The following is a 26,134-nucleotide window of genomic DNA, read 5'->3' as shown; positions in this document are numbered from 1 at the left end:
GTATAGTTGTCGGCTCATGCCCAAGCCTTGTAAGACAATTTCGGGGCAGCAGAAAAGCAAGAAAGGGTCCCCTCTAATATGACACTCTCGAGCTTCTGCTTTATATCTGTTTGCAATATATGGGCTTGGTTAATTCAGAAAAAAAGTAATATGAGGCCTTCCTTTGGGTTTGGGTTTGCCTGCCAGCAGTTAAAACACCATTGCAAAACAGCAAAGTAAACATAAATTCGCCAGGAAAATGCTAAGGGGGATCTCTTTAAAATGCTTCGTTTGCAAAGCTGCTGCACAAGAAATTATGCATTTTAGGAACTCTCTGTATTAATTATAGTTTAGCAAATTTATTCTAGGTTTGGCAATTCCAATACTAACTTGCTGGAACAGCCTTGCTAGGTGGCTTGCTATAAGGACTGCATTTCGTGGCTCCCAATTTAATAAGAGTATAAAAATTATGTGATGCCCAATTGCTTATTTACATTTAGGCACCTCTCAGTTGTAATATTCTTAACAGGTAGCATGTTCTGTTAGCAACGCCATTCTGTTAGAGTTGCTACCACCCAAATACAAATTAACCAAGATGTTTGAGTCACTGTCTTTCAGCCTAACTGACCATCACAGGGTTGCCACATATAAACGAGAGAACTAAGAGAACTACCCTGGGGAATTGTAGGTTAAAAATGTGATTAAAATGAATTACAATCACATGTGAAGGCAATTGGGGCTACCACTTTACTGAAGCTAAGCTGGTCTGGGGGTCTGGTATGTGCCTGGATGGGAAACCACCTAAGTATCCCACATGCACCATCTTCCAATGATGTCAGGAACGTGGGCCCCCAGAGCGCAGGGGAAGAGTCAGACTCAGAGATTGAAGCAAGTGAACGAGGGACTGACTCTGCAGATGAGAGCTGGTTGACAGAGTCGAGAAAGGGCAGTTCAACTCCCCTTCCTGGGGAAGACTCTGTTAGACCTCAAGAAGAGGAAGAGTTGGAAGGCAGCCAGAGTGTTGCTAGGCAATAAGCAGAGGTCTGAGACTGTGTCAAGTGGAAGTGGGGACGGCGGAGGCCAGCCTCTCAGTCCCCGTTCAAGGAGACTGGAAAAGATCAGAGGGCAATGGAAGGGCAAGAGGGGAAAGGCGGAAGTTTAGCGTCCTTCCTGCTGTGGGAGGAGTGAAGATTCAGACTGACCAACTATCGTCAATGTGAGCAGGCGAGAAGCCATACTCTGGATGTGGGGTTGTTGTTGTTGTTGTTGTTGTTGTTGTTGTTGTTGTTTTGTAAATAAACATACATAAAACTGCCGGAGAGTCATTACTTCTTATCAGGGATTGCTTGCCTGCCAGAGATCATTACACATGATGGATGGAAGGTGGGAAATAAATGTATAAATGTACAGTACCGGTAATCAGTAAATACCCCCCCCCCGGCTCCTCTAATAAACTGGGATGTAACTAAAAATAAGTATCCTTATCCAGAACCACGCATACACATAGAACTCCTCTAAGTGTGGGCTTGCCCATTCATGCCCATTCATGGAGAGGGCAGCTATGTATGTACACTCTTGCTCTCAGAGCTGCCCTTTCATGTGGCATTAACGATGAAGCCTTTGTGAGAGGGAGAGCTCCAAGCTGCTGCTAGGAGTGAGTCGGATGGAAGTGAGGATGTTGGTTGCTGTTGTGATGTTGCACCCAATATTATTGCTCCGTGACATTGTGGGTGGGTTCTGCTTCCTCTCAGGATCTGACTGATGACCAGAGCAGAATGCAACATCCAGCCTTTCCTTGCAAGCCATGGCTTGGCTTTCTTGTTCAAGTCGATTGGATTGATTCACTTTGAAATGCAGATGTGCAACCATTTCCCCTGAGCAAATTTACCAGTACCTGAGGGCATTCTTCCAAATTTTTGAATAAGTCACCTGAGGAGCGATCCTCAAATTACCGGTAATTCTAACTTTTGCTTTAGGTAAAAAGCAACATTTTAGGTGAATAATAATAATAATAATAATAATAATAATAATAATATTTATACACCGCCCATCTGGCTGGGTTTCCCCAGCCACTCTGGGTGGCTTACAACAGAAAAATGAAATAAAATAATCTATTAAACATTAAAAGCGTCCCTAAACAAGGCTGCCTTCAGATGTCTTCTAAAAATCTGGTAGCTGTTTTTTTCTTTGACATCAGATGGGAGGGTGTTCCACAGGGCGGGCACCACCACCGTGGCGCTGGTTCCCTGCAACTTGGCTTCTTGCAACAAGGGAACCGCCAGAAGGCCCTCGGTACTGGACCTCAGTGTCCCAGCAGAACAATGGGGGTGGAGACACTCCTTCAGGTATACAGAACCGACACCAACACTGAATTGTGCTCGGAAACGTACTGGGAGCCAGTGTAGATCTCTCAAGACCGGTGTTATGTGGTCTCGGCGGCCACTCCCAGTCACCAGTCTAGCTGCCGCATTCTGGATTAGTTGCAGTTTCCGGGTCACCTTCAAAGGTAGCCCCATGTAGAGTGCATTCTAGTATTATTGTGTTCAGAGGAAGAGGAAGAGCAGAACAGTATGATTTAAAAGTGCCCTCCAGTGGAGTTCTCTCAAGTATGTCTGCTCTGCTCAGAATCTGTCAAAGGTGTTGGGAATTAAAACCTGTATAACCAGAAGCATGTATTTCTTTGATGTTAGAAATGTAGCTCTACTTCTCACATATGGAGTTCACTTTTCATCTTTGTTTTCTACCTTATTATTATTATTTTTAAAACTAAGCTTCTTACCACTATGGAATAGCCAGAAGCCAAAAAACACCTCTTCTCTCACTGATGCAACAGATGCTAATCTTAGCATTATTACAGCTGACAGACTCATGTGTGAAAACAGCCAGCACATACTATAAAATCAACACTGTTGAGGGACTACACATACCTGTATCTGTCAACATCCTGCATCAGAAGATGCCCTCAGGTGTAAACCACCTTTCAGGTATGCTGCTGCAGTCACTAAAAACAACCAGAGAAAGAAATTTCACAACTTGTTCTGTTTCCTGGCAAGGTATACAATTATGTAGTTATTGCATGCATGTAAGGGGCAAATAAGTGGAACAAATAAGAAAAACACCTTTGCTTCTACTCTTTATCCTAACCTGTAATTTTTGCAGTTTTTTCATAGGAGACTACAGATTCTTGACTCCAGAGCTTGATTTACAAAGGACATTCAGTTTCAAGGGATACTTTTAAAGAACACTGGATAATACCCAGTGGACTCACTCAGCTGGTAAGATGTCTATCAGCAGAACAAGGAGAGAAGCCATTTTATTACCCCCCCTTCACCTTTCAGCCCCTCCCCTCCAAATCTGGTCAAGAGGATTGAGGTGTATCAGGGGTGAGTGACTGCAGGAGAGAGAATTTAAAATTGCTTTAATATTTATTGACAGAAGCTTAACCACCAGGTGAGTGACACGCAACCCATATAGCACAATCCATCTCTAGGACGGGGGGGGGGGGGGATGCAAAGCCTTGATTTTTCCTCCCTGGTGAACATATGTGTAAAATAGTACAGCAACCCATTATTAGAAACAAGAAGCTCATGCAAATGGAAATGGATCAAGCCTGGTGTTATGTACTGAGCTGAATCCTAGAACAATAGGAGTCAGAATCAGCAGTCTGATTGGTCCGCAGGAGCTACCCAATCCAACTCCAGGTGGAAGTGAATCCGCAACCTGATTGGCCTGCAGGAGCAGCCAATCAGGCGGCTGGCAGAAGTGAATCTGCAACCTGATTGGCCTGTAGGAGCAGCCAATCAGGCTGCAGGCAGAAGTCAATCCACAACCTGATTGGCCCACAGGTGTAGCCCTGAAGTAGCCAATCACGCAAGGCCCATTGTGTAAATAATGTATATAAGCAGATGGTTTTGGGAAAGGAGCCAGTCTTCTCTTCTTCTCCTTGAGGACTATGAGCTGAATAAAGAGCATGAAATTCACTCTCGACTCCGAGTACATTTCACCTAGCAATGTGGTAAAATTCAGATTTCATGCCCCTCTCTCCAAAGACAGAGCTCAGAGTTCAGCTCAGACATCCCTGAAGTGCATTATGTCAACCAGACCACCTCTTTATCTGCTTGGTGACGACGTCAAAGAACTTTTATAGGTTCACAAGGCACAACTTTCCCTTGCAGAAGCCATGCTGGTTCTGCTTAAGCTAGGCTTGTTCTTCTTTATGCATTGTTATTTTAACAATACTTCCCACCAGTTTTTCTGGGGCAGACCCTAGGCTGATTGGCCTGCAATTTCCAGGACATACCCCAGATCCCTTTTAAAAAATGGGTGCTACCTTGGACACTTTCTGGTCTTCAGGTATGGAGGCTCACCTGAGAAGGGCATTTTTGTTAGATCAGCAATTTCACAACTGAGTTCTTTGGGAATTCTCAGGTGGATGCCATTTGCACCCAGTAATCTGTCAGTTTTTTCCTATTATATTTTGGTTTTTTATATTTTCTTTTGTAGGTTTTAGTTCACTGTTGTTCTTTTTTGTTGTCATGTGCTGCATTCTCCTATCTATTGTAAACAGTCCTTATTCTTTTAATAGAAATGGCAGTAAATAGGTTTATTCCAGGCATCCCCAAACTGCAGCCCTCCAGATGTTCTGGACTACAATTCCCATCTTCCCCGACCACTGGTCCTGTTAGCTAGGGATCATGGGAGTTGTAGTCCAAAACATCTGGAGGGCTGCAGTTTGGGGATGCCTGGTATCAACAGATCTTTCAATCTACCTGTTTGAAATGTAGTCCCCATATTTCCCATTGCCAACGGACCCAGGTGGACCTACAGTTGCAATGAGACCTCTGCACTGCTGCCCCCCTGCCTTAGCAAATTTGAGGAAAGGGGAAAGCTACTGCAGCAGGAAGACCTTGAGGTTAGGTTCAGCTTCAGCTGGAGCAAAGTCTCTAAGCCCCATTGTCGCCTGAGTTCTTCACTGGGGGCTCATGAGCACCTGATTTGGCATGATGTCAAACAAAAATAGCTTATGTTCAAATGTGCAATGAGCGTTCTTCAGTACTATTTGCTTTAAGCAGACTCATTCCAAAACAAGCTGCAGGTGTTTGCCCATCACTTTCACATCCTTATATTTTTGTTGATGATGGATTTCAAGGAAATTAAATGGAGACTTCTCCAAGCCAATACTTTACATTTTATTTTCCCCTCCTCCAGGAAGCCCATCTATGAATATCCATAACTGAAAATGATGGGAAATGAAAGAAATTCAAATCCAACCTTTTGGCAGCAAAGAAGAATGCTTCCTCTCCAAATTATTCTATTCTGTTTTGTATCCTTACAAAAACTGTCTGCCATTCCTTTCCCACTAGGTGGTGCTAGTCAATACATGTTCTAATATTTTGCTGTTGTGCCTGGACTTTTGTTGGCTTGTTTGTTTGTTTATATTTCTTGTGAAAAAGCCCACCACTATTGTCACCGTAATCCGGTCACTGGCGTGAATACTTGCACAATGGCTGTGTTCTCCCACCACTGTCAGAGATGGCATGCCTCTGTATGCCAGTTGGTGGGAAGCACGTGTGTGTGTGTGTGTGTGTGTGTGTGTTTAGGGGGGGGGAGTGTTGTCTCACTCTGGTTCTGCTTTTGGGTTTCCCACAGGACAGGCCTCTGATTGGCCACTGTGAGCACAGGACGCTGGACTAGATGGGCCACTAGGAAGGAACTTTTCAGCTGTCACTGCCATAGAACCTTACCTTCCAAGTCCCGGACTGCAGAATCCGGGACCGGCAGCCGTGTGACACCAGAAGTTGCGTTCGACGTAACTTCCGGTGTCGTTTTGCCCTTCTATGGGCACCAAAAATGGCCACCACCGGCTTCGAAAGTCACTTGTACGCATGTCATGAAGTGCGTTGACGCAACTTCCGGTGTCGCTCCACCCATCTATGGGCACCAAAAATGGCCGCCGCCGACACCGGAAATCGCGTCTATGCACTTCCGGACATGCGTAGGTGCGACTTTTGAAGCCGGCGGTGGCCATTTTTGGTGCCCATAGAAGGGCAAATCGGAAAGAACAAAATGGCCGCCGGCAGGAGAAAATAACGGAGAAAAACGGGAGATGAAGTGATACGGGGGACCACCGGAAAAAGGTAAGTAAAAACGGGGGCTTCCCGGGGGAAACGGGGTACTTGGCAGCTATGCATAGAACTGTAGAGCTGGAGTGGGGCTCCTTGTAAGCCATCTAGATCAACCCCCTGTTTGATGCAGGAAACCAAGATCTAGGTGGGTGTCCACCTTCTGATTGCAAACCTCCAAGAAGCAGGAGACTACCAACCCTGCTAATTGGTTCCAATGTCATTGTCAATCCACTGTAAAGAATAAAGAAGTTTCTTTTAATGTTCAGCTGAAACCTACCCTTCTTTAACACAAGTCTATTAATTCCAGTCCTGTCCTTTGGGGCAGCAGAATAATGTGTACACATTACCACTTACAGTGGCTCCAGCGCCCTCCCATGGCTGGTTTTTGAAGCTGAGTAGACATCATATTGGCCACAATCAATGGGTGTCCTGTAGCTTGTTCAAGGTGCTCTCCCTCTAACCAGCTTCCATCCAATTTGAAAATGGAAGCCATAGATAAGCTGAGGTGTGCATTTCAGGCAGCCATTGTGCAGGTGCAGATGGCAGGTGCCATTGTGCAGCTTCAGTGAACTGGAGTTTGGCGCAGGGAAACAAATTAGATCTCCAACTCCCATCAGCCTGGCCAATGGTATGTGTAAGGGGAAGGGCTTATAGTGAACAGCCCCCCCCCCATCAGAAGCAGCCCATCTCCAAGCAGTCATGAAAGCGAAGGGACGGATGAGGAAAGTCAGGAGACGGAAAGGGAGTGCCAGACCTCTGGCAACATCCAAGAGCCCCTGCTCCACAGGCAGGAAGAGAGGGAGAGGGAAAGAGAGGAGAGGAATAAGGCAGAACGTAGACCCTTCCCCCCGACTCCGGAATTGAGGAGGAGGAGAAAGGGGAGGAGATTCACTGTCCCGAGGCTTTTATGTTGGTCAAAATCGTGAAAGGGGGCAGTGCCGGATTCTGATTCCGAATGAGGAGACATGAAACCGACCGCTCGCTACACTGTAAATAATGTGCGCTAATAAAGACCTCTGAAAGACAAGCATGTGGAAGGTCGTTACTCAGGAGTAGTCACAATAACCTCTGACAGTATGGCAGGACAACAGCTGTAGCAAAAGCTGGAGGGCCACAGGTGAGCACATACCTTGTTAATATGTGGTGGAGAAGGGCAAATTAAGGCCTTGAATGCAGGCCTTGCCCCCAAGCATGTTTAATGCAGAGGGCCCCACTTTTAAGAGCAAAAGGAGAGAGAGAATGAAGGTGCCATTGTGATCCCTCAATCTCATCAGCATTTATTCTGGGGCTGTGATGTTATCATTGTAACATGTACAAAAATATACCCAATGATATACACAGCAGTCTGCATAAAGTCCATATATACCATAGTGATTGGATTCCGAACATAAAACTGTATCATTCTGGAAACAAGATTAGGTAATACTTCCTCTCCCCCATAATAATAATAATAATAATAATAATAATAATAATAATAATAATAATAATAATCCTGGGAGAATTTCATAAACATCAAATAATGTCCCAGTGCAATAATTTCCCTTGGAAAGCAAGATATAATTTTTCAGTGTATATGACACTGATTCTCTTGTCTGAATCTAAAAGAGTGGATATTATTCTCACAGGGCACACAAAATTGTTTTTTGTAGCTTTGTTCTCAGATGATCTAGAACAAACTTATATTAATATTTCCACGATTTCCAGAAGGGGAAAAAAAACCAGTTCTGTAAGTGGGCACATATAGTATAGCAAAGTATGGTACAGGTACATGCAAAGGACTAATGTAAGTAGTGTAAAACTACCTCCTGGTAGTGCAGTCCTTGCCTTTTCTGTTCTACTTCTCAGAAGCTAATAGGGTCAATGATTACTCTCCTCCTAAAGAAATCTCTTTTTGCAATTGAGTTTAGAAAAAAGTGGATTTTTTTATTTAAAAAATCAAAGTCAAGGCCATATAACTTTCCAATCAAAATGCTAAATGAAGCAATGTCATTTTGAGGCATAATATTCCACCTATAACTTTCATTCCAAACAAAGGAAGCCACCTTTCAATAGATGCGTTCAATTTCTGAGCAGTTGTGATATTATAGCTGTTTCCTATAGTTTAGATGGCCATTGGTGAACACTTGGAATCTTTAATCTTCAAGGGCAGCCAATCTGCCACCCTCCAGATATTGTTAGGCAACAACCCCCATTGTCTCTGACTCACTGAATGTGGTGTCTTGGGCTGATGGGACTTTGAATCCAACAGCAGCTGGAGGGGACCACATTGACTACCCCTGTTTTATAGGTTGACCCTAAGCTACAGATGGGCAGCTTGAGAATTCATCAGCGTTTTAGTGCAAATTCCTCCTAATGTCTATACTTGTTGTATGCCTAATACATACATATTTGCAAAGCAGTTCTCCCTAATATGATGTACTTTTGTTGTATTTCATTAATATATGCATTTCTATGCACACTTTACTCTGATATATGCATTGCTGTACACACTACTTGCATTGCAAAATTCAGAGAAGTGTAGATTTTGAAGGATGGATGCATTTTTGTTCACACATTGTTTCAGAAATTGTAAAATAGGTTGTTGCTGTTTAGTCATTTAGTCGTGTCTGACTCTTCGTGACCATAGCATGCCAGGCACTCCTGTCTTGCACTGCCTCCCGCAGTTTGGTCAAACTCATGTTCGTAGCTTCGAGAACACTGTCCAACCATCTCGTCCTCTGTCGTCCCCTTCTCCTAGTGCCCTCCATCTTTCCCAACATCAGGGTCTTTTCCAGGGAGACTTCTCTTCTCATGATGTGGCCAAAGTATTGGAGCCTCAGCTTCACGATCTGTCCTTCCAGTGAGCACTCAGGGCTGATTTCCTTCAGAATGGATAGGTTTGATCTTCTTGCAGTCCTTGGGACTCTCAAGAGTCTCCCCCAGCACCATAATTCAAAAGCATCAATTCTTCGGCGATCAGCCTTCTTTCTGGTCTTTATGGTAAAATAGGTAGGTTCGCTTTTAAATGTGAACAGAATTAAATTTATCCCCAGCCCCTACCTTGAACCACCTCATATTAAGAATAATCATCTGACACAAGAAGATTTACAGATACTGTTTATTTGCCAAAGAGAAAATGGGAGAGTTGTTTGATAAGTGGCGGGCAGGCAGTGTGATAGTAATCACGTATATGCATAATAACCACAAAGCGTTTCTTTCATGTATATTGAGTGGAAAATAAGAAGTGTAAGCCATTAGTACTCTTTGTTCAAGTTACTACAGAGAGATTTATCAACTGCTCCTTATTTAACCTCAGAAGATACAATTACACAGCAGAGAGATGAAGCCATATTTACATGAGAAATATGTGTTGTTGTTGTTTTTGACCCTTTAACAGCTACCCCAGGGATTTTGGGAATGATAGTTTAGTGGAGTACTGAACATTTTCTGTTATAGAATATTCTAGCTCAGGCACCCCCAACCACTAGTCCTGTTAGCTAGGGATCATGGGAGTTGTAGGCCAAAACATCTGGAGGGCCGCAGTTTGGGGATGCCTGTTCTAGCTCCTTCTCACGGAATGACAATCCCCTGGGATCTCTGGAAAATGGGAATAAATATTAAATCTGTTCCCACCAGTAGCAATGAGGAGGAAAGTGTTCTTTCCACTGGGAACTACGAAAAAGAATATATAACAGTATTTTGCTTTCCCATGAACAATTGGAAACTGAAGTTATCTGAGCTAGGAACAGACAGCATCTTCACCAAACAGTAATTCCCGGCCTCTTTCTGAGACTTCATAATTAAACAAATATAACTTTGATGCAAGCATAGTGCACATATGATCAAAGATACACAGATGTTCCGTGGGATGCAGGGATGGGGAACATGTGGCCCTCCAGGTGCTGTTGGCTTCCAACTCCCACCAACCCGTCAGCATAATTCAAGAACATCTGGATGGCCAGAGGTTCTCTACCCCTCACCTAATGTAATGGACCTAAAATGTTTTCTCTCTGATCCATTGCGTAATAAATACTATAATGGGAGGAATCAACCTCCACCATCTCACAGGTCAATTAAACTACCTCCAAAAATTGTTAGATTAAGTTTCTGAACCTGTTCACAAAGAAACACGGGGTTGTGTTCAAGTAACTTTTACTCAAGGCAGACCCATAAAACGAACGCACATAAGACATGTGTCATACATTTAAAGCAGTATCATACCACTTTAAACAGTTTTGGCTTCTCTTAAAAAATCAAAGGAACAGTATTTTGTCAAGGGTGCCAAGGGTTGCTAGATAAGCCCTATTCCCTTTACAAAGCTACAATTCCCAGAGTGATTTATCCATCAGTTTCTCTTCTCAGGGACCTCTGGGGGCTGTCACTCTGTGAGGGGAGTGGGATCTCCCAAGCAACCTCAACAAACTACAGTTCCCAGAATTCTTTGGAGGAGTAATGACTTTTTAAGTGGCATGATGCTGCTTTAAATGCTTAGTACAGATGGGGCCCCAGTTAGTCCATAGCTGCCAAGTTTTCCCTTTTCTCGCGAGGAAGCCTATTCAGCATAATGGAAAATCCCTTAAAAAAAGGGATAACTTGGCAGCTATGAGTTAGTCTTGGCCACTGATTTTGATGGATCTACCCGAGTAAGGATTGGTTGAATACAACCCACAGTGTACTCATATAGCTTCTGGGATTCCAGCACCCAGGTGGGAAGCCCTGCTAATACTACGTGGCTGAGCCTGAAGACCAGCCGTTTTAATTTCCTACAATGCCCTTGACATAGTTGTGGGATTCACCTAATGAGGCCCATCAGCACAAGCCCTGTGTGAGGGTCACCCGTCATGCAAAGGGGCTTTCCACCTTCTTCTCCCCCCGCATGCCCCCTGGCGCCCCTGAAATTGGCTTGGGGGGCATTGGGAGAACCTCCAGAACAACACACAAGGGGCAAAGACAGAGGACCATTCCACCTGGCAAGTTGCAATGCTGGTGCTGGTGGGAAATTCACCATAGCATGATGCTGAAATCCGCCCAAAGTGTGTTGCCTAGGATTCTGGGCTTCAGTGTGAATATTGTTGACTACTTTAAGTTGCCCAGCAAACAGCCAACATTACTAGGTGCAGAAATCTTCATGAAAAGATGGCACCATATCGCGCGGCAAGAGGTTGTCAATAATTATGGGTTGTAACCAAAGTTAGTCCTTCTCAGAGGAGACCCACTGAAGCTAGTGGACACATGACTAGCTTAGGTCCATTAATTTCAATGGGTCTACTCTGATTATAACTTAGTTGGGTACAGTGCAATGACTGAAATGGTGGAGGTTTCTCAGTGATGTTGCCCTATGGCAAAACCCATCACGTGGCAAAAACCCATCACTTCTGTAGTGATGTTCAGAATCAAGGTGTTCTGGACCAACATATATTGTGACTTTTTTTGGGGGGGGGGGAGTTAAAAGGCCAACGAAAGGGAATTCCCTAATGCCAAGATCTCCCTCATTTGTAGGTTTTTAACACAAATTGCAGTGGTGGATAATGGTATATTGCTTTCCTCGGCAGACAGAGACATCCCCCCACTGCCCCCAAACAATATTCTGGCCCTGAACTTTATCTGATGATGGAGCAGCTTCCTCCATACCCTGTTTGACATCCACTTCCAGAGTTGCGTCTTGTGTCTCCACTGCTGCATCCGGCATTAGAGGAAGAAGCGACACCAGTGGCGTAGCCACCGCTTGAACACTCAGAGGTGTAGGCCTCTCCTCCACAGCCTCCTGTGCTCCCAGTGGTGTAGCCTCCACCAGCTGAGGAAATGCGCGGTCCACTTGCGCTGCAACCCCCGCTTCTGGAACTGTATCCTCTGCTCCTAGAACTAAAACCTCCACTTCCTGCAGATCCTAAGCCACAATCCCTAGGTCCACAGGGAGCCACACAGCTGCTATTGCATTGCCCAAATCCAGAGCTCATTGTGCATCTCGATTGGTACCCTCCACTTCTAGAGCTAAATCCAGTTCTGTAGTTCAGCCTTCCACTTCTGGAGCTGAATCCTCCTCCGCCGCTGCCACTTTGTCCTTCTGATCCAAGCCCATAGACACGTCTCCTTCCAAATCCACTTCCTCCCAAGGTACCACCATATGCAGCTCCACCACCTGGAGAGATGTTGGAGCAACCCAACACAGCTACAGGAGTAGGGGGAAATAAACAGTTACTCAGACACACACTTCTAAGGCCTCTCGGTGAAATGAATAGCATTTTTCAATGCAATAATAAAGGTAAAGGTAAAGGGACCCCTGACCATTAAGGTCTAGTCACAGACAACTCTGGGGTTGCGGCGCTTATCTCGCTTTACTGGCCGAGGGAGCCGGCGTTTGTCTGCAGACAGTTTTTCCGGGTCATGTGGCCAGCATGACTAGGCTACTTCTGGCAAACCAGAGCAGCACACGAAAACGCTGATACCTATTTATCTACTTGCACTTTTGAACTGCTAGGTTGGCAGGAGCTGGGACCAAGCAATGGGAGCTCACCCCGTCGTGCCAACCTTCTGATCTGCAAGCCCTAGGCTCTGTGGTTTTATACGTCACAGCGCCACCCGCGTCCCAGTGCAATAATATATAGCTTTAAAGTTACTTACCTATGTTAACTGGAGTAGAACTACTTATCCTGCAGAGAAAAGAGAAGAAAATGTTAATATTCCAAGAGTGCCACAATTCTGTAGTAATCGGGGAAGTAACTATTCCCCCCCCCATATTTCAGAATTCAAATTATTTTCATATTTTCTTTCTCACTTTTGAAATGTGACTTTGAGGAATACTGAAGAATTGAAAGGCAAGATTTTTGTGTAAGCTTGCTAGGTTCGATCACTTCAAATGTTATTTGGCCACGTTTTAAAGCTTAGTAACAGTTAAGAATCAACCACACATTATTGAGATAACTTGATAACAGGATTTCTTCCTGGATTCCAGCTGATTAATTCAGCATCTTAACCCAAGCGCTCCCTGAGGGGTGATCCTTCTATGTTGTACTACTCTGATCTATACATTTATTCTGAAGGTTTTAGCAATGCAACGTTATTGTTGATTTTAGGTTGTTCATCAAAATCTCTATATTTACATTCCAAAGAGCAATATAAGCAATGTTCCAGCAAGGATATGTATGAGCACTGCATGGGTGCTATTTTTTCCCCCACCCACCTGCTCTCTTCTCCTTCCAGGAGGGACCTGTACATAGCAATCTCGATGTCCAAAGCCATCTTAACATTCAGCAATTCCTGGTAATCCCTTAGCATGCGGGCAAGTTCATCCTTAGAGCACTGCAGGGCATTCTCCACCTCCGCAAGTTTTGCCTTGGCATCCTTCAGGGCACAGTCGCCACGCTGCTCATTGTCAGCAATAGCTGTCTGTAATACATCAATCTTCAAAAGGCACAGATAAAGAGAGAAAAGAGTTGGTCCATTAATAAATAATGATGATAATAATAATAATAATAATAATAATAATAATAATAATAATAATAATTTATTATTTATACCCCACTCATCTGGCTGGGTTTCCCCAGCCACCCTGGGCAGCTTCCAACAAAAGATTAAAAATACATCAAAACACCAGTCATTAAAAACTTCCCTAAACAGGGCTGCCTTCAGATCATAGCTGCCAAGTTTTCCCTTTTCTCACGAGGAAGCCTATTCAGCATAAGGGAATTTCCCTTAAAAAAAGGGATAACTTGGCAGCTATGCTTCAGATGTCTTCTAAATGTCAGATAGTTGTTTATTTCTTTGACATCTGATGGGAGGGCGTTCCAAAGGGCAGGCACAACTACCCAGAAGGCCTCTGCCTGGTTCCCTATAACTTTGCTTCTTGCAGTGAGGGAACTGCCAGAAGGCCCTTGGAGCTGGACCTCAGTGTCCGGACTGAATGATGTGGGTGGAGACGCTCCTTCAGGTATACTGGGCTGAGGTCATCTAGGGCTTGAAAGGTCACACTCAGTGTAATAACATTCAATGAGTAGGAGAAAGTAAGAGAAAGATCTGCACCTGCTCTGCCTCCTAGCCCAATCACAGACTACATGCATTCCATACTTTTGAAGCACATTCAAAGCACACACACACACCCAAGAATCCCGAGAAATGTAGTTTCTTAAGGCTGCTAAGAATTATAGTTCTCTGAGGGGTAATTTGCAGGTCCCATGATTACTGGGGGAGGGCGGCAGAATGTGCTTTGAATGTGCTTTAAGAGTATGGTATGCCTGCAGCCCCAGACTCTGGAGCCATATGTGATTCTTCTGATTCGGTTTAGTCCAGGCTCCCTGATCATTAGACATTAAGAAATGAGCAGCAGCCAGAGGTGTCTTTAAACTCTATGGTGTGAAGGAAAGAACTGGGGCAGGAAAGAGGAAACGTAGGGTGGTGGTAGGGAAATCAGATGACTTCTTGGAGGGGAGAATCAAAAAGGAAGGCAGCCGGTACAAACAGACATGGAAATTATGTATGAGCAGGTGAATTTTTTTAAATGATCAGTGATGTTTCAGGTTTTGGAATGAGTAAAATATAAACCAATGAATCTAGCAAGCTAAGACAGTATTAATGTCTTAACTTTGATTACAGCAGGACTAGGAATTTCCCTTCCTTCGCCTCCCATTTTTGAATAAATACAAAATGTTTCTTTCAGTTCTGAATGGTGAGCACAAAGGTCAGTGTGAATCTGGGGGTGACCAGTGAGGTGCCCTCCGGGTGCTGTTAGCTCCTACCATCCCTGATGGACTACATCTCCCATTGACAAAAATCACCTGGAAGGCTCCTCATTGACTATCCCTGGTGTATATCAAGACCAGGAAAATTATTTCTGCTGCTCAATCTTCTCCTGTTCGACTTCACCTCTCTCACCTGTTTCTTGGCATTTTCCATATCAGCCTTAAGTCGCTGGATAAGGCGAGTCAGGTCCTGGATTTCTTGGCGGCCCTTCGCCAAAGTGTCACAGTGATGCCCCCAGGTGGACTGCAGATCTTTGAACTAAAATCAGAGAGAAATGATGCCTTTATTTTTGGCTCTGTGGATTCAATTATCTAAAACAGTGGTAACAATCAATGGCATTTGCTTCTCTCTGTTGCAGACAGGCGTATATCATGTTTACCTTGGTTTCATAAAGAGCATTGACCTCGTCCTTGCTCCTCTGTACAATCTCCTCATACTGACACCTCACAGAGTTAATGATCCCCTCCATGTCCAGCTCTCGGTTGTTGTCCATAGACACAACAACATTGGTGTCAGCCGTTGTTGTCTGTAAGCTTTCTATTTCCTGAAAATAAAACATACAATGGATTTTTTTTTTAACAGGAGGAAGGTTATCAGGTGTCTATACTGGATAGAGACAGTTTGGGCTATTCCATGTGGCCACTCTATTCTTGTGACTGTAACACCTTTTGAATGCTTTTAGTTCTGACTTTTAAAGTGTTGTAACCCACCTTGGTACCTGATGGTGAAGGGCAGGTAATAAATTTAATGTGGATGATGATTAGTTTGTATGTTTAAAGCTTGCTGCTGTATCCAATATTAATAGAAGACACTACTTCCTTAGCTGTCAAGATGGATGAACTATCTAAAGCTGTCTTCTGGTTGCCTTGGAAATTGGCAAGGGGAATTAGTTTGAATCAGCTCACATTTAAAGGTGGATCTATCAAATTTTACAATGCAGTTCTCCAACCAATGTTTATAATAAATAATAATAATAATAATTTATTTATACCCCGCCCATCTGGCTGGGTTTCCCCAGCCACTCTGGGCGGCTTCCAACAAAAAATTAAAATACAATAATCTATTAAACATTAAAAGCTTCCCTAAACACCTGGTAGTTGTTTTTCTATGTAACTTCTGGTGGGAGGGCCCTCTGCCTGGTTCCCTGTAACGTGGCTTCTCGCAGAGAGGGAACAGCCAGAAGGCCCTCGGTGCTGGATCTCAGTGTCCGGGCAGAACAATGGGGGTGGAGTAGGCCATATTGGCCACATCTAAAGATGCGGCCAATGCTGGGGAAAATAGTATTGAAAAAATGCCTTCTTTGGGGGGATATTGCTTGGGGGAAAAATGTACATTGGTGAAAACTTCACATAAAATGTGTTTATTAGGAGATATTCATATTAAACTGCAGGCAAAATTTCATGAGGATTTGTTTTTCTTATTAAAAAGAAAATCGCAAATTGCTGCAGAAATGTGAAAAATTGAATTTAAGTTAAGAAAACAGAGATCCAAAATAAATCATGAGAAATACTTACTGCTTCATGGACACATCTGAGGAACTCCAGCTCCTGTCTTAAGGCTTCCACTTTCACCTCCAGCTCCACTTTGCCAGTGTAAGCACAATCCACATCCTGAAAGACAAGACACAATAAATACTTCTCTATGGACTCTTCCAAGCCTATGCCACTTTTCCAATATAACACTACTTGGTGTCAAAACCTATTAGATATCTTATTCAGATATACTCTGCCCGAGTTTAATACCCTTAAACTGTGGAGCCCTGATAAAATCCAAGAATGGATCTTTGATCAGGACGCCGCTATAGACATCTTGAAAAACCTCTGGGTTTTCTTACTGGTTCACCCAATTAAAAGCAGTCAAGGTCTGTGCCAACTACTGGGCGGATATCACTGATCCCATTCTTCGGAGAGCTTTTACTATGGCCAACAATACCTACGGCACACTTGGCCGGTAGATTTGCCAGAATCCCAGTAGAGCTCCGTTTGTGCCCTTGCCCCCTGAGAACTAAAGAGGACCTTATACATTACCTTCTTCAGTGTCCTCTCTATTCGAGCTTTAGAGGTGCAAATCATACCCAATTCAATACGTAACCCCGAAGATCGCGTAAAATGTTTATTAGTTGATGCCAATCCACAGATTTCCTATGTGGTAGCGGTCTATGTGATGAAAGCCATGAAAGCTCGGGAAAGATTTCTGGCTGACAAGGAAAATACCCCTTTATTGTGTTCATAATTTGTTTTGTTTTTTTGGATTTTATTCTTATTTTATGCGATGATGTCATTGCTAAGGTTATATGTAATGAATTTTAACATTGTTATGTAAATATTTGTGTAAAGGCTTAGTCCTCACAATAAACTTTACTTTGGTAATTCAGTGACAACAGGGCTTGCTGAGGAGAGGAGAGGAGAGGAGAGGAGAGGAGAGGAGAGGAGAGGAGAGGAGAGGAGAGGAGAGGAGAGGAGAGGAGAGGAGAGGAGAGGAGAGGAGAGGAGAGGAGAGGAGAGGAGAGGAGAAGAGGTCTCCATACTTTCAGTCAAGAAAGACCTGAGCTTTAATATGGCGGATAATTAAATCAACCATTCTTATGTTATCTCCTTGTCTCAAGTGGAGTTGGAAGAGAGTAGTGGCACAGTCAGAGAAAGGGCACCTTTCTGTCAATGTGCAGCTTCCCAGAACTTTCCAAACAATATATACTTATGGGACTGTGCTTCCCATATTGGTATATTTTCACGCATTTGAAGTGGCTCTCACTGTTGGGAGTAAGTCTCATTGCACTCAATGGGACTTTCTTCTGAGTACAGATGCTTAGAATTGCACCATGTCACTCCCTACAACCTACTGAAGCTGCCACAGAGTGAACCCCACAGTTTTACTGTCTGTAACCTGACATCCATTGATATTTGCTTGATTCTAAAAAAGGGAAAGGTACCCCTGACCGTTAGGTCCAGTCACGAACGACTCTGGGGTTGCGGTGCTCATCTCACTCTATAGGCCGAGGGAGCCAGCGTTTGTCCGCAGACAGCTTCCGGGTCATGTGGCCAGTGTGACTAAACTGCTTCTTGCGAACCAAAGCAGCGCACGAAAACGCCATTTACCTTCCTGCTGGAGCGGTACCTATTTATCTACTTGCACTTGATGTACTTTTGACTCTTAGATGAAAAATAAAAAAAATCACTGTAGCATTGCATACGTACCTGTATGTATACTATGATTTTATTGGGCCTTTCTAATAATAATAATAAGTTTTTTAAGGGTGTAGGGTACACACAACCTTCTAGATGTTGCCAGACTACAAATTCCACCATCCTTGATCATTGGTTATGCTGGTTGGAGCCGATGGTGGGTGGGGCTGAGTCTATCAACATCTGGAAGGCCATCAGTTCCCTACTTCTGTTATAATATAGACAACGTGCACACAAAGAAAGACCTGTTATAAGGTACTGTACCTAGTAAGAAGAATATGATGGATATAAATCTTTTTCCAGCACTGTGCTTAGAAGATGCTTTGGGGGGAGCTTCTCAAGCAGGGCAAAGTGTAATGACCGTGTCATGCCTCCAGCTCTTTGAACATTTTAATTATTTGCATTTTCCATTCTTCGAAACCAATTTGACTCACCTTTTTCAGCAACACAAATTCATTTTCTGCAGCCATACGCCGGTTGATTTCTTCTTCATACCTTGCAGTGGAGAACAGGAGGAGATACATTGATTTCTGAGAATCAGCTCTACTGCAAAGAGTCAGGGAGGCACTGACTGAGTGTGGACAGAGGGCTGGACTTGCATTGGGGAGATTCTGGCTTGGGACTCAGCATGGCTGAGCAGCACAGGGTGAAAGAAGGCCGAGCATGTTCATCATATTGAACTAGGCAATATTTCTCCATTGAATCTACCTCGTAGAACTCAGAATGAAAATAACAAAGGTAAGACTTCTCTTGGAAAAAAGCAATGACAAACCTAGACAGCATCTTAAAAAGCTCAGCACCTTGCCCAGGGAGGTTCAAGCCCCACCCTGAACTCCAGACACCAACCTCTGAGTAGCCCTGTTCATCTATCACAGACATGAAGGGCACTCCTGATCTTGCCGACAAAGGTCCATATAGTTAAAGTTATGGTTTTCCCAGTAGTGATGTATGGAAATGAGAGCTGGACCATAAAGAAGGCTGATCGCCGAAGAATTGATGCTTTTGAATTATGGTGCTGGAGGAGACTCTTGAGAGTCTCATGGACTGCAAGAAGATCAAACCTATCCATTCTGAAGGAAATCAGCCCTGAGTGCTCACTGGAAGGACAGATCCTGAAGCTGAGGCTCCAATACCTTGGCCACCTCATAAGAAGACTCCCTGGAAAAGACCCTCATGTTGAGAAAGATGGAGGGCACAAGGAGAAGGGGACGACAGAGGACAAGATGGTTGGACAGTGTTCTTGAAGCTACCAACATGAGTCTGACCAAACTGTGGGAGGCAGTGGAAACCAGGAGTGCCCGGCGTGCTCTGGTCCATGGGGTCACGAAGAGTCGGACACGACTAAACAACAACAACAACACTTAACACTTGTCTTATAAAGCACATTTCAAGTGTCCAAACTTTTTTAGTCACACTACCACCATAATCTTTACAATAGCCCTACAAGGTGGACCAGCATTATTCTTCACAAATTGCCGAAGGCTGTGTCTTAGAACAATCACAAATGGTTAGAGGACACAGCATCCCAGGAGAAATAGGCCCCTTACTCATTTCTTAATCCAGACCTTTTGGGGGGAAGACAGCCCAGCATTTACCTGCATTTGTACTCTTCAACCACATCCTGGAATTTAGCTTGCTCACATTGCAGCTGCTCCCGCTCATTCAGCAAAAGATCTAGCTGCCTCCTCAGTGTTGCAATGTAGTTCTCAAACAGGTGGTCAATGGTTTTCTTCTCAACAGGCCCCTGTTGCTGCAGGCAATTCCATTTGGTTTCCAAAAGCTTGTTTTGCTGCTCCAAGTGCCTCACCTGCAATTAAAATGAAGCTGTGGTGATAGCCTACTAAACACAGGAACCTATTAGGTCTTCCTATGAGATGGAGAAAAAACTCCTCCTCAGTTCTTGAATCCAATGGATTGGGATTTTTTTGCCAGAGCCAGGCGTTGGCATTTAATGCATTTCTAAAGCAAACAGAAGAGTTAATTTGACAGTGAAGAAACAGAGTGAACCCCCAATTATCTAGGAACATAAAGAGCTCTGCTGGATCAAGCCAAAGACCCATTGTAGTCCATTGTTCTGTTCTCACAGTAGCTAGCCAGATGCCTGCGGTAAACCCACAAGCAGTACCTTGTGTGTAACAGCATTCTCCCACTTGTGATTCCCAGGAACTGGGTTGATGGGTAGTATACTATGCATACCTGCCAAGTTCCGGCCTGAGAAATAAGGGACTGGACTGGAAGTAGCAGACCGGAAGTAGCGCTGCCGCCATTTTGGAACTGGGCAAAGCAGCATCAAAAGTCGCTTCTGAGCATGCTCCGTCCAGTTCCAAAATGGCCACCGCACCAGAAGTCGCGCTGCAGCCATTTTGGAACTGGGCAAAGCAGCATCAAAAGTCGCTTCTGAGCATGCTCCGCCCAGTTCCAAAATGGCCGCCGCGCCAGAATAAACCGGGGGGGGGAATCCGTTTTTTCGTCTGGGGACAGCCGGAAAAACAGGGGTTTCCCGGGGAATACGGAAGACTTGGCAGCTATGATACTATGCAGTACAGCTAATTGCTTAGGGAATGCTATCGGAGAAGAAATGCCTACTTTTAAGTATACAGTGACAAATTATAGAACAAAAGCGTTTAAATCTGCCAATGGAAAAAAGAATGGTTTGCAAATAGACAGAACTACAAGCCTTATAGTACAATCCTATTTTTATTTACTCAGAATCAACAGTTTGCCCTCCAGTGTTCAATGGGGCTTACCCCCAAGCAAGTTCTAGCTAAGAGTGCAGTCATAATCAATTTAATTGTTAATCAAGTTAAGGCTTGGCCTGGGAGCAAGCCACACAGAACCAGAGCTTGGAAAGTCCCTTTTAAAATAAATAAATAACCAATTCCAGTTCACATTTGTCGCTTTACTAAAGAAACTAGTTTGGTTCACATTCAGTTCCCAGTTCAAATTCATCCAAAGGAAACATCAAAATACACACAGTGGAATATAAATTGTTTAATATTACACACACACACACACACACACACACACACACACACACACAAATGATGATCTTCAAGTTTAAATTCCAAAGGGTCTGAAAGAGTTCAGTGCATTTCTGCTTAAATAGAATCGGGGAAGGGCCACAGAACAGCGGTACAGCATTTTTTCCCCCCAAACAGAAGGTCCCAGGTTCATTTTCCCTGTACCTCCCAATAGGGCTGGGAGTCTCACCTGTCTGAACCCCTAGAGAGCTGTTGTCTGTTTGCAAAGACAATACTGGGTTGGGTAGGGTTTGTCCGAAGCAGATTTAGGAGAGCATGACCAGTTTGGTTGCACTGGGCACAGAGCCTTGGGGATACTGCAGGCAGTGCTGTCATGTAGAATGGAAGGCGAGAGATGGGAGTCAGTGAATTTTGGCATTGCACAGGGTGCTACTGAAATTTTGAGACTCCACTGGGTTTTTATAAGGCAGCTAGAAACGATCCATTTCCATCAGCTCCATAGGTTAGAGCAGCTGCAAAGGAAGGGGCCAAGAAAAGGGGGCAGCCATTTGCACCCACACGTTCAATGCATGTGAAAACCCAGAGGGATTTATTTGTGTCCACGGGCCTCTTGCTTTAAAGCAGCTGGAGAAGGAGGCCCTGCATGGTAAAAAGGTAAAGGACCCCTGACAGTTAAGTCCAGTCGCAGGCGACTCTGGGGTTGCAGCGCTCATCTCACTTTACAGGCCGAGGGAGCCGGCGTTTGTCCACAGACAGTTTTTCCGGGTCATGTGGCCAGTATGACTAAGCCACTTCTGGCAAACCAGAGCAGTGCACAGAAGCTCCGTTTACCTTCCCGCCAGAGTGGTACCTATTTACTTGCACTTTGATGTGCTTTTGAACTGCTAGGTGGGCAGGAGCTGGGACCGAGCAACGGGAGCTCACCCCATTGTGGGGATTCGAACTGCTGACCTTCTGATCAGCAAGCGCAAGAGGCTCAGTGGTTTAGACCACAGCGCCACCCGTGTCTATAGACCATAGGAAAGAAGTTGGAGGATGCAGAGCATCCAGCAACATGGCACAACTCACAGCTAAGCTCCCATCTTGCTCATTCTGGCCATGAGTTGTGCTGGCCACTGTGCTGTGCTGCATCTTGCCTCTTTTCACGCAGTCTCCAAGAGGCTGCTGGTCAGGATTTTAGGAATCTGCACAGTTTGGTCCATGCCCTGGTAATCTCACAATTAGATTACTGAGATGCATTCTACATGGGTCTACCTATACATGGTCTGGAGATTATAACTAGTTCTAAATGCAGCAGCCAGATCATCGGGCACATTTGCAAGGGATCTTATGACACCAGTTCTTAAATATTTACACTAGATGCTTATTAGTCACCACCAACACGCAAAACCCTAAATGGCTCAGGGTCTGAGTGCCTGAAGGAATGCCATTCCCCATGCAGTCTTGCCCAGTAGCACCCCACCTGTGGAATATTCTCCCCTCTGAGCTCTGTCTGGCTTCTGCTTTGTATGTATTTTGGAACACAATAAAGGCTTGCTTTCTTGTTTCAGGTACTGCTTTCTTGTTGCAGGCCTTTTACAATAGTATGCCCAGATTGAAGGACTATTACTTTTGATGGATTTTTGCTTTAAACTCTGTTTTATCTCTTTATCTTGTTTGTTGTTGTGACCCATTCCAACACCATACACAATATACACCTTAAAAAGAAATAAAATAACCAATGCTGGCCAATTTTAATCAGTCTGGAGGCATTGGAATCACTTTTGTTAATACGGGCAATTTTGGTTCTGGTGTGTTACCGTAGTATGGACATTATCTCACAGCCCTTTAATGCTCTAAAAAGATATTTGTCCTGTATTTTTTTTTAGTTATATGCAAAACTATTTCAATAATTAATATTTAAAGAAACATTTTGATTAGTTGATTAGTAAATAAACATAGTTGATTAGTCAGTTTTATTTCATTGATTGACAGGCCTAGAAATGAAAGATGTTTTTAAAAGGCAAGGAGAAACGTAATCATAATTTGAGTAACTCAGAAACGAAACGTGATAGAATATGCAGTCCGAAAGGTTATGCATCCTTGCATTTCCCCACTTAAGCCCAGTCCCATAAACCAGTGTTTCCAAACCCTGGGTCTCCGGCTGTTTTTGGACTACAACTCCCATCATCCCTAGCTAGCGAGACCAGTTGTCATGGATGATGGGAATTGTAGTCCGAAAACAGCTGAAGACCAAAGGTTGGGAAACACTGCCATAAACTATTAGAAGCTCTTTGAAAAGTAAGACATCTCTTTGTCTCTTCGCAAGAGGCTAACTCAAACAGGATGCGACAGAGCAGACTCACCATACAATCTCACCTTATCAATGAAGCAGGCAAACTTGTCATTGAGGCACTTGATCTGCTCTCGCTCCTCCACCTTCACTCTAGAGATCTCTGGATCAACCTGTATGCAAAGGGGCCTCAAGAGGTTTGTATTGACCCTGACTGACTGGATCCCCCTGGAGTCACCAAAGCGGCCAATGGGCTCATAGCCCAAACCCCCGCAAACAGGACGGCCACAAATAATGCTTCTGCTGCCATACACACCACCCCCCAGGCTTGGGATGCCAAAGCCAAGTGTCCTATAGCCTCTGCCACAAACGCCACCAAAACTTCGGCTGCTGAAGCCACCATATCTATAGCTACCACTTCCTTCGCCACCGTAGCCTCCAAGGCTTTGGCTGCTGACACCTCCAGGTGTGCCATAGGCCCCTGCACTTCGACTACTAAAGCCTCCAGGCCTGCCAATGCCAGCGCCATACCCTACGGGCCCAAAGCCATAACCCAATGGCCCAGGACCATAGCCCAAGCCACTGAAGTCCCTAAAGCCTGCACTGTATCCACCAGAACTTCCTCCGTATCCACCAAGGCTTCCACCAGAAAGTCTTCTGCTACGGCCGATATTATAGTGGCTTATGCTGCTGTAGCCGCCACATCTGCCTCCTCCGGTGTAGCAGATGGAAGACAGGCTGTTGCCACCCCTAAATCCACTGCTGATGGCCGAGCCAGATGATAGCCGTCTTCCATTAAGGGACCGGGAACTGAAGCACTGCCGGCTCATGATGGCTTATTCAGAGGTGGGACAGAGATTATTGAAGCAAAGCTGAGCTGCAACCAGATGTCCCAGAGAGAGGGGAGGAGAATGGAACCCCTTTTCACATGTCCACTGGAAGTTTATACTTTATATACCTTCAATAAGATGGGCGTGGCCTCAAGATATTTAATCCATGGGACTGGTTGATTTGGAAGTCATAAATGGCAAATGAGATGCATTTTTAAACATGCATACAAAAGGAGACATCAAAGAAAGAGAACATCTGAAATGGGGAGAAGTCGCTTGGCTTGCAAGCAGCTGGATGATGACATTGTGATCTCTAATTAATCTGTTTTCCATAAGGCAATTAGGCTCAAGCTAAATGCCTTCAGAAAGGCCCTTTGCTGCCTCATTCAGAAGCCACCATCCCGCCCCATCTTCCATGCAGCGGTGGAGGAAAGGGGGTGCGGTGGGTGCGGTCCGCCCCAGGTGTTATCACCGAGGGGGTGTGTGTGTGACAAAATGACAAAAATATGAGTTTCAAAATAAATGGGCTCACAAAACTTTGTAGTTCAGTCAACAAGCGCAACGAAACGCGGCTGGCACTGGGCGCCACACTGCGGGGGCCGGCACTTACCGTGGGGCCTGCAGTATGCCCGAGCCACGTGTCTCTCCTGGGAGTGATGTGGTGGCTAGGGCGCCGACAGGCTCCACGCTGCCTGAAACGGCAGCGTGGGGCTTTCGTCTGCCCATCACCTCTCCCTCAGCTGCCCTACAGCTGAGGGGGAGGCAGTGGAGAGGCTCCAGGCAGTGCGCCCCGCCCCTGGCTGCAGGATGTGCGGGCCACACCGGGCACCCGATCAGCTAGCTACGCCGCTGCTTTCATGCCACGCAGACTTGGATTTTACGGTTCCTGGTGTTGTGAACTGTAAATGCTATTGGGAGGGGGGGTTTAAGGGATGAGGCAAGGCCAATGCAGGAATCTCAACTAAAGCACCCATGACAGATGGACATCCAACCTCTGCTTAGAAACTTCCATTGAAGTCCAGTCCAGCACCTTCCGAGGTAGTCTGTACACCAGACTGCAGGAGAGTTACCGGTAGTGGAGAGAGTCCCCGCAGTAGCAGTTCCATTCTCCTCATCAAGGCCTGAAAAACTGCCTGCATTGTAGTATGTTGATTTGTCGTCCTGCATTTAACATATTTCTTCATGTGTGGCAAAATGCCAACAGCTGTACATCTGTCAGTAAGAAGCATTCTAATTGAAGCCATTGGCTCTCCTGCCTCTCGCTCAGCAAGGACAGCAAGTGCTGCACTTCACATGCCTCATAATCATTTCTTTTATAATTTGGAATAGCCCAGCCTCTAGCAGTTCTTGGTCACTCAGCTACTTTTCAGGGCTGGAATGCTAGTTAAGGTCTGGACCTTTGAGTAAATATGAAACTAGGCAAGCAGCCTGCAATGGTGGAGCTGAAGAAAGCATCAAGGCTAAGCTACAGCCCAGCAAGTGAGTCATTTGCTAATTTAAATGAGAAATACCATCAGTACAGTCATACCTTGGTTTAAGTACACCTTGGTTTGAGTACTTTCAGCTTAAGTTCTCCGTGGACCTGTCTGAAATGGATTAATCCACTTTCCATTACTTTCAATGGGAAAGTTTGCTTCAGGTTAAGTATGCTTCAGGTTAAGTACAGGCTTCCGGAATCAGTTGTGTTTGTAAATCGAGGTACCACTGTATTTCTTAGACAAGCAGCTTGCGTGGAAAAGCCATTTCCTCTTCCTGGGGAGATGGCGCTGCGGGCTGGGAGTAAGCCCTCCCCATGTGCATGGGGCGGGATAGCCCCTGCGCCATTGGTTGGTCCTTGACCATATCATCCTTAGGGCTTCCAACCCGGACGGTCTGGGGGCATGCCACGGGCTACTTAAACTGCCCGCAGCCAAGGACTCGCCCCTGTTTCCTCCCTGCTTGGTCAGTTCTCCCTCCCTCCCTTAGGTTAGGCTCTTTATTCCTTGACCTTGCTTTGAACCTCAGTTGGTTGCCTTAGTTGTTCAAGGGACCTGGTAGGAATTTTTCCCAC

The 26,134-nt window shown here is 44.9% G+C and overlaps 1 protein-coding gene across 1 annotated transcript; it reads right to left on the bottom strand.

The window, feature by feature from the left end:
- Positions 1–10,719: 10,719 nt before the first annotated feature.
- Positions 10,720–24,084, bottom strand: LOC118081542 (keratin, type II cytoskeletal 75-like). The gene is made up of 9 exons (XM_035108036.3): positions 23,341–24,084; positions 19,597–19,808; positions 18,436–18,496; positions 16,334–16,429; positions 15,199–15,363; positions 14,952–15,077; positions 13,264–13,484; positions 12,705–12,733; positions 10,720–12,252 (listed from the first exon to the last, which is right to left on the bottom strand). Exons 1-9 carry the CDS (start codon positions 24,082–24,084, stop codon positions 11,684–11,686), a joined length of 2,223 nt encoding a protein of 740 aa, XP_034963927.3. The 3' UTR covers positions 10,720–11,683.
- Between the last annotated feature and the right edge of the window lie 2,050 nt (positions 24,085–26,134).

Source organism: Zootoca vivipara, chromosome 2 (assembly GCF_965207765.1).
Source record: "Zootoca vivipara chromosome 2, rZooViv2.hap1.1, whole genome shotgun sequence".
Taxonomy (NCBI): Eukaryota; Metazoa; Chordata; class Lepidosauria; order Squamata; family Lacertidae; genus Zootoca; species Zootoca vivipara.
This window is presented reverse-complemented; position numbering and strand designations above follow the sequence as displayed.

Excerpts from the sequence above, each read along its gene's own strand:
- LOC118081542 (XM_035108036.3), bottom strand. The coding sequence starts at position 24,084 with ATGAGCCGGCAGTGCTTCAGTTCCCGGTCCCTTAATGGAAGACGGCTA. Across the intron at positions 15,364-16,333 it reads TCAGATGTGTCCATGAAGCA|GAAATAGAAAGCTTACAGAC; the intron begins GTAAGTATTTCT and ends TTTTATTTTCAG. Across the intron at positions 13,485-14,951 it reads TGGAAAATGCCAAGAAACAG|ATTGATGTATTACAGACAGC; the intron begins GTGAGAGAGGTG and ends TGCCTTTTGAAG.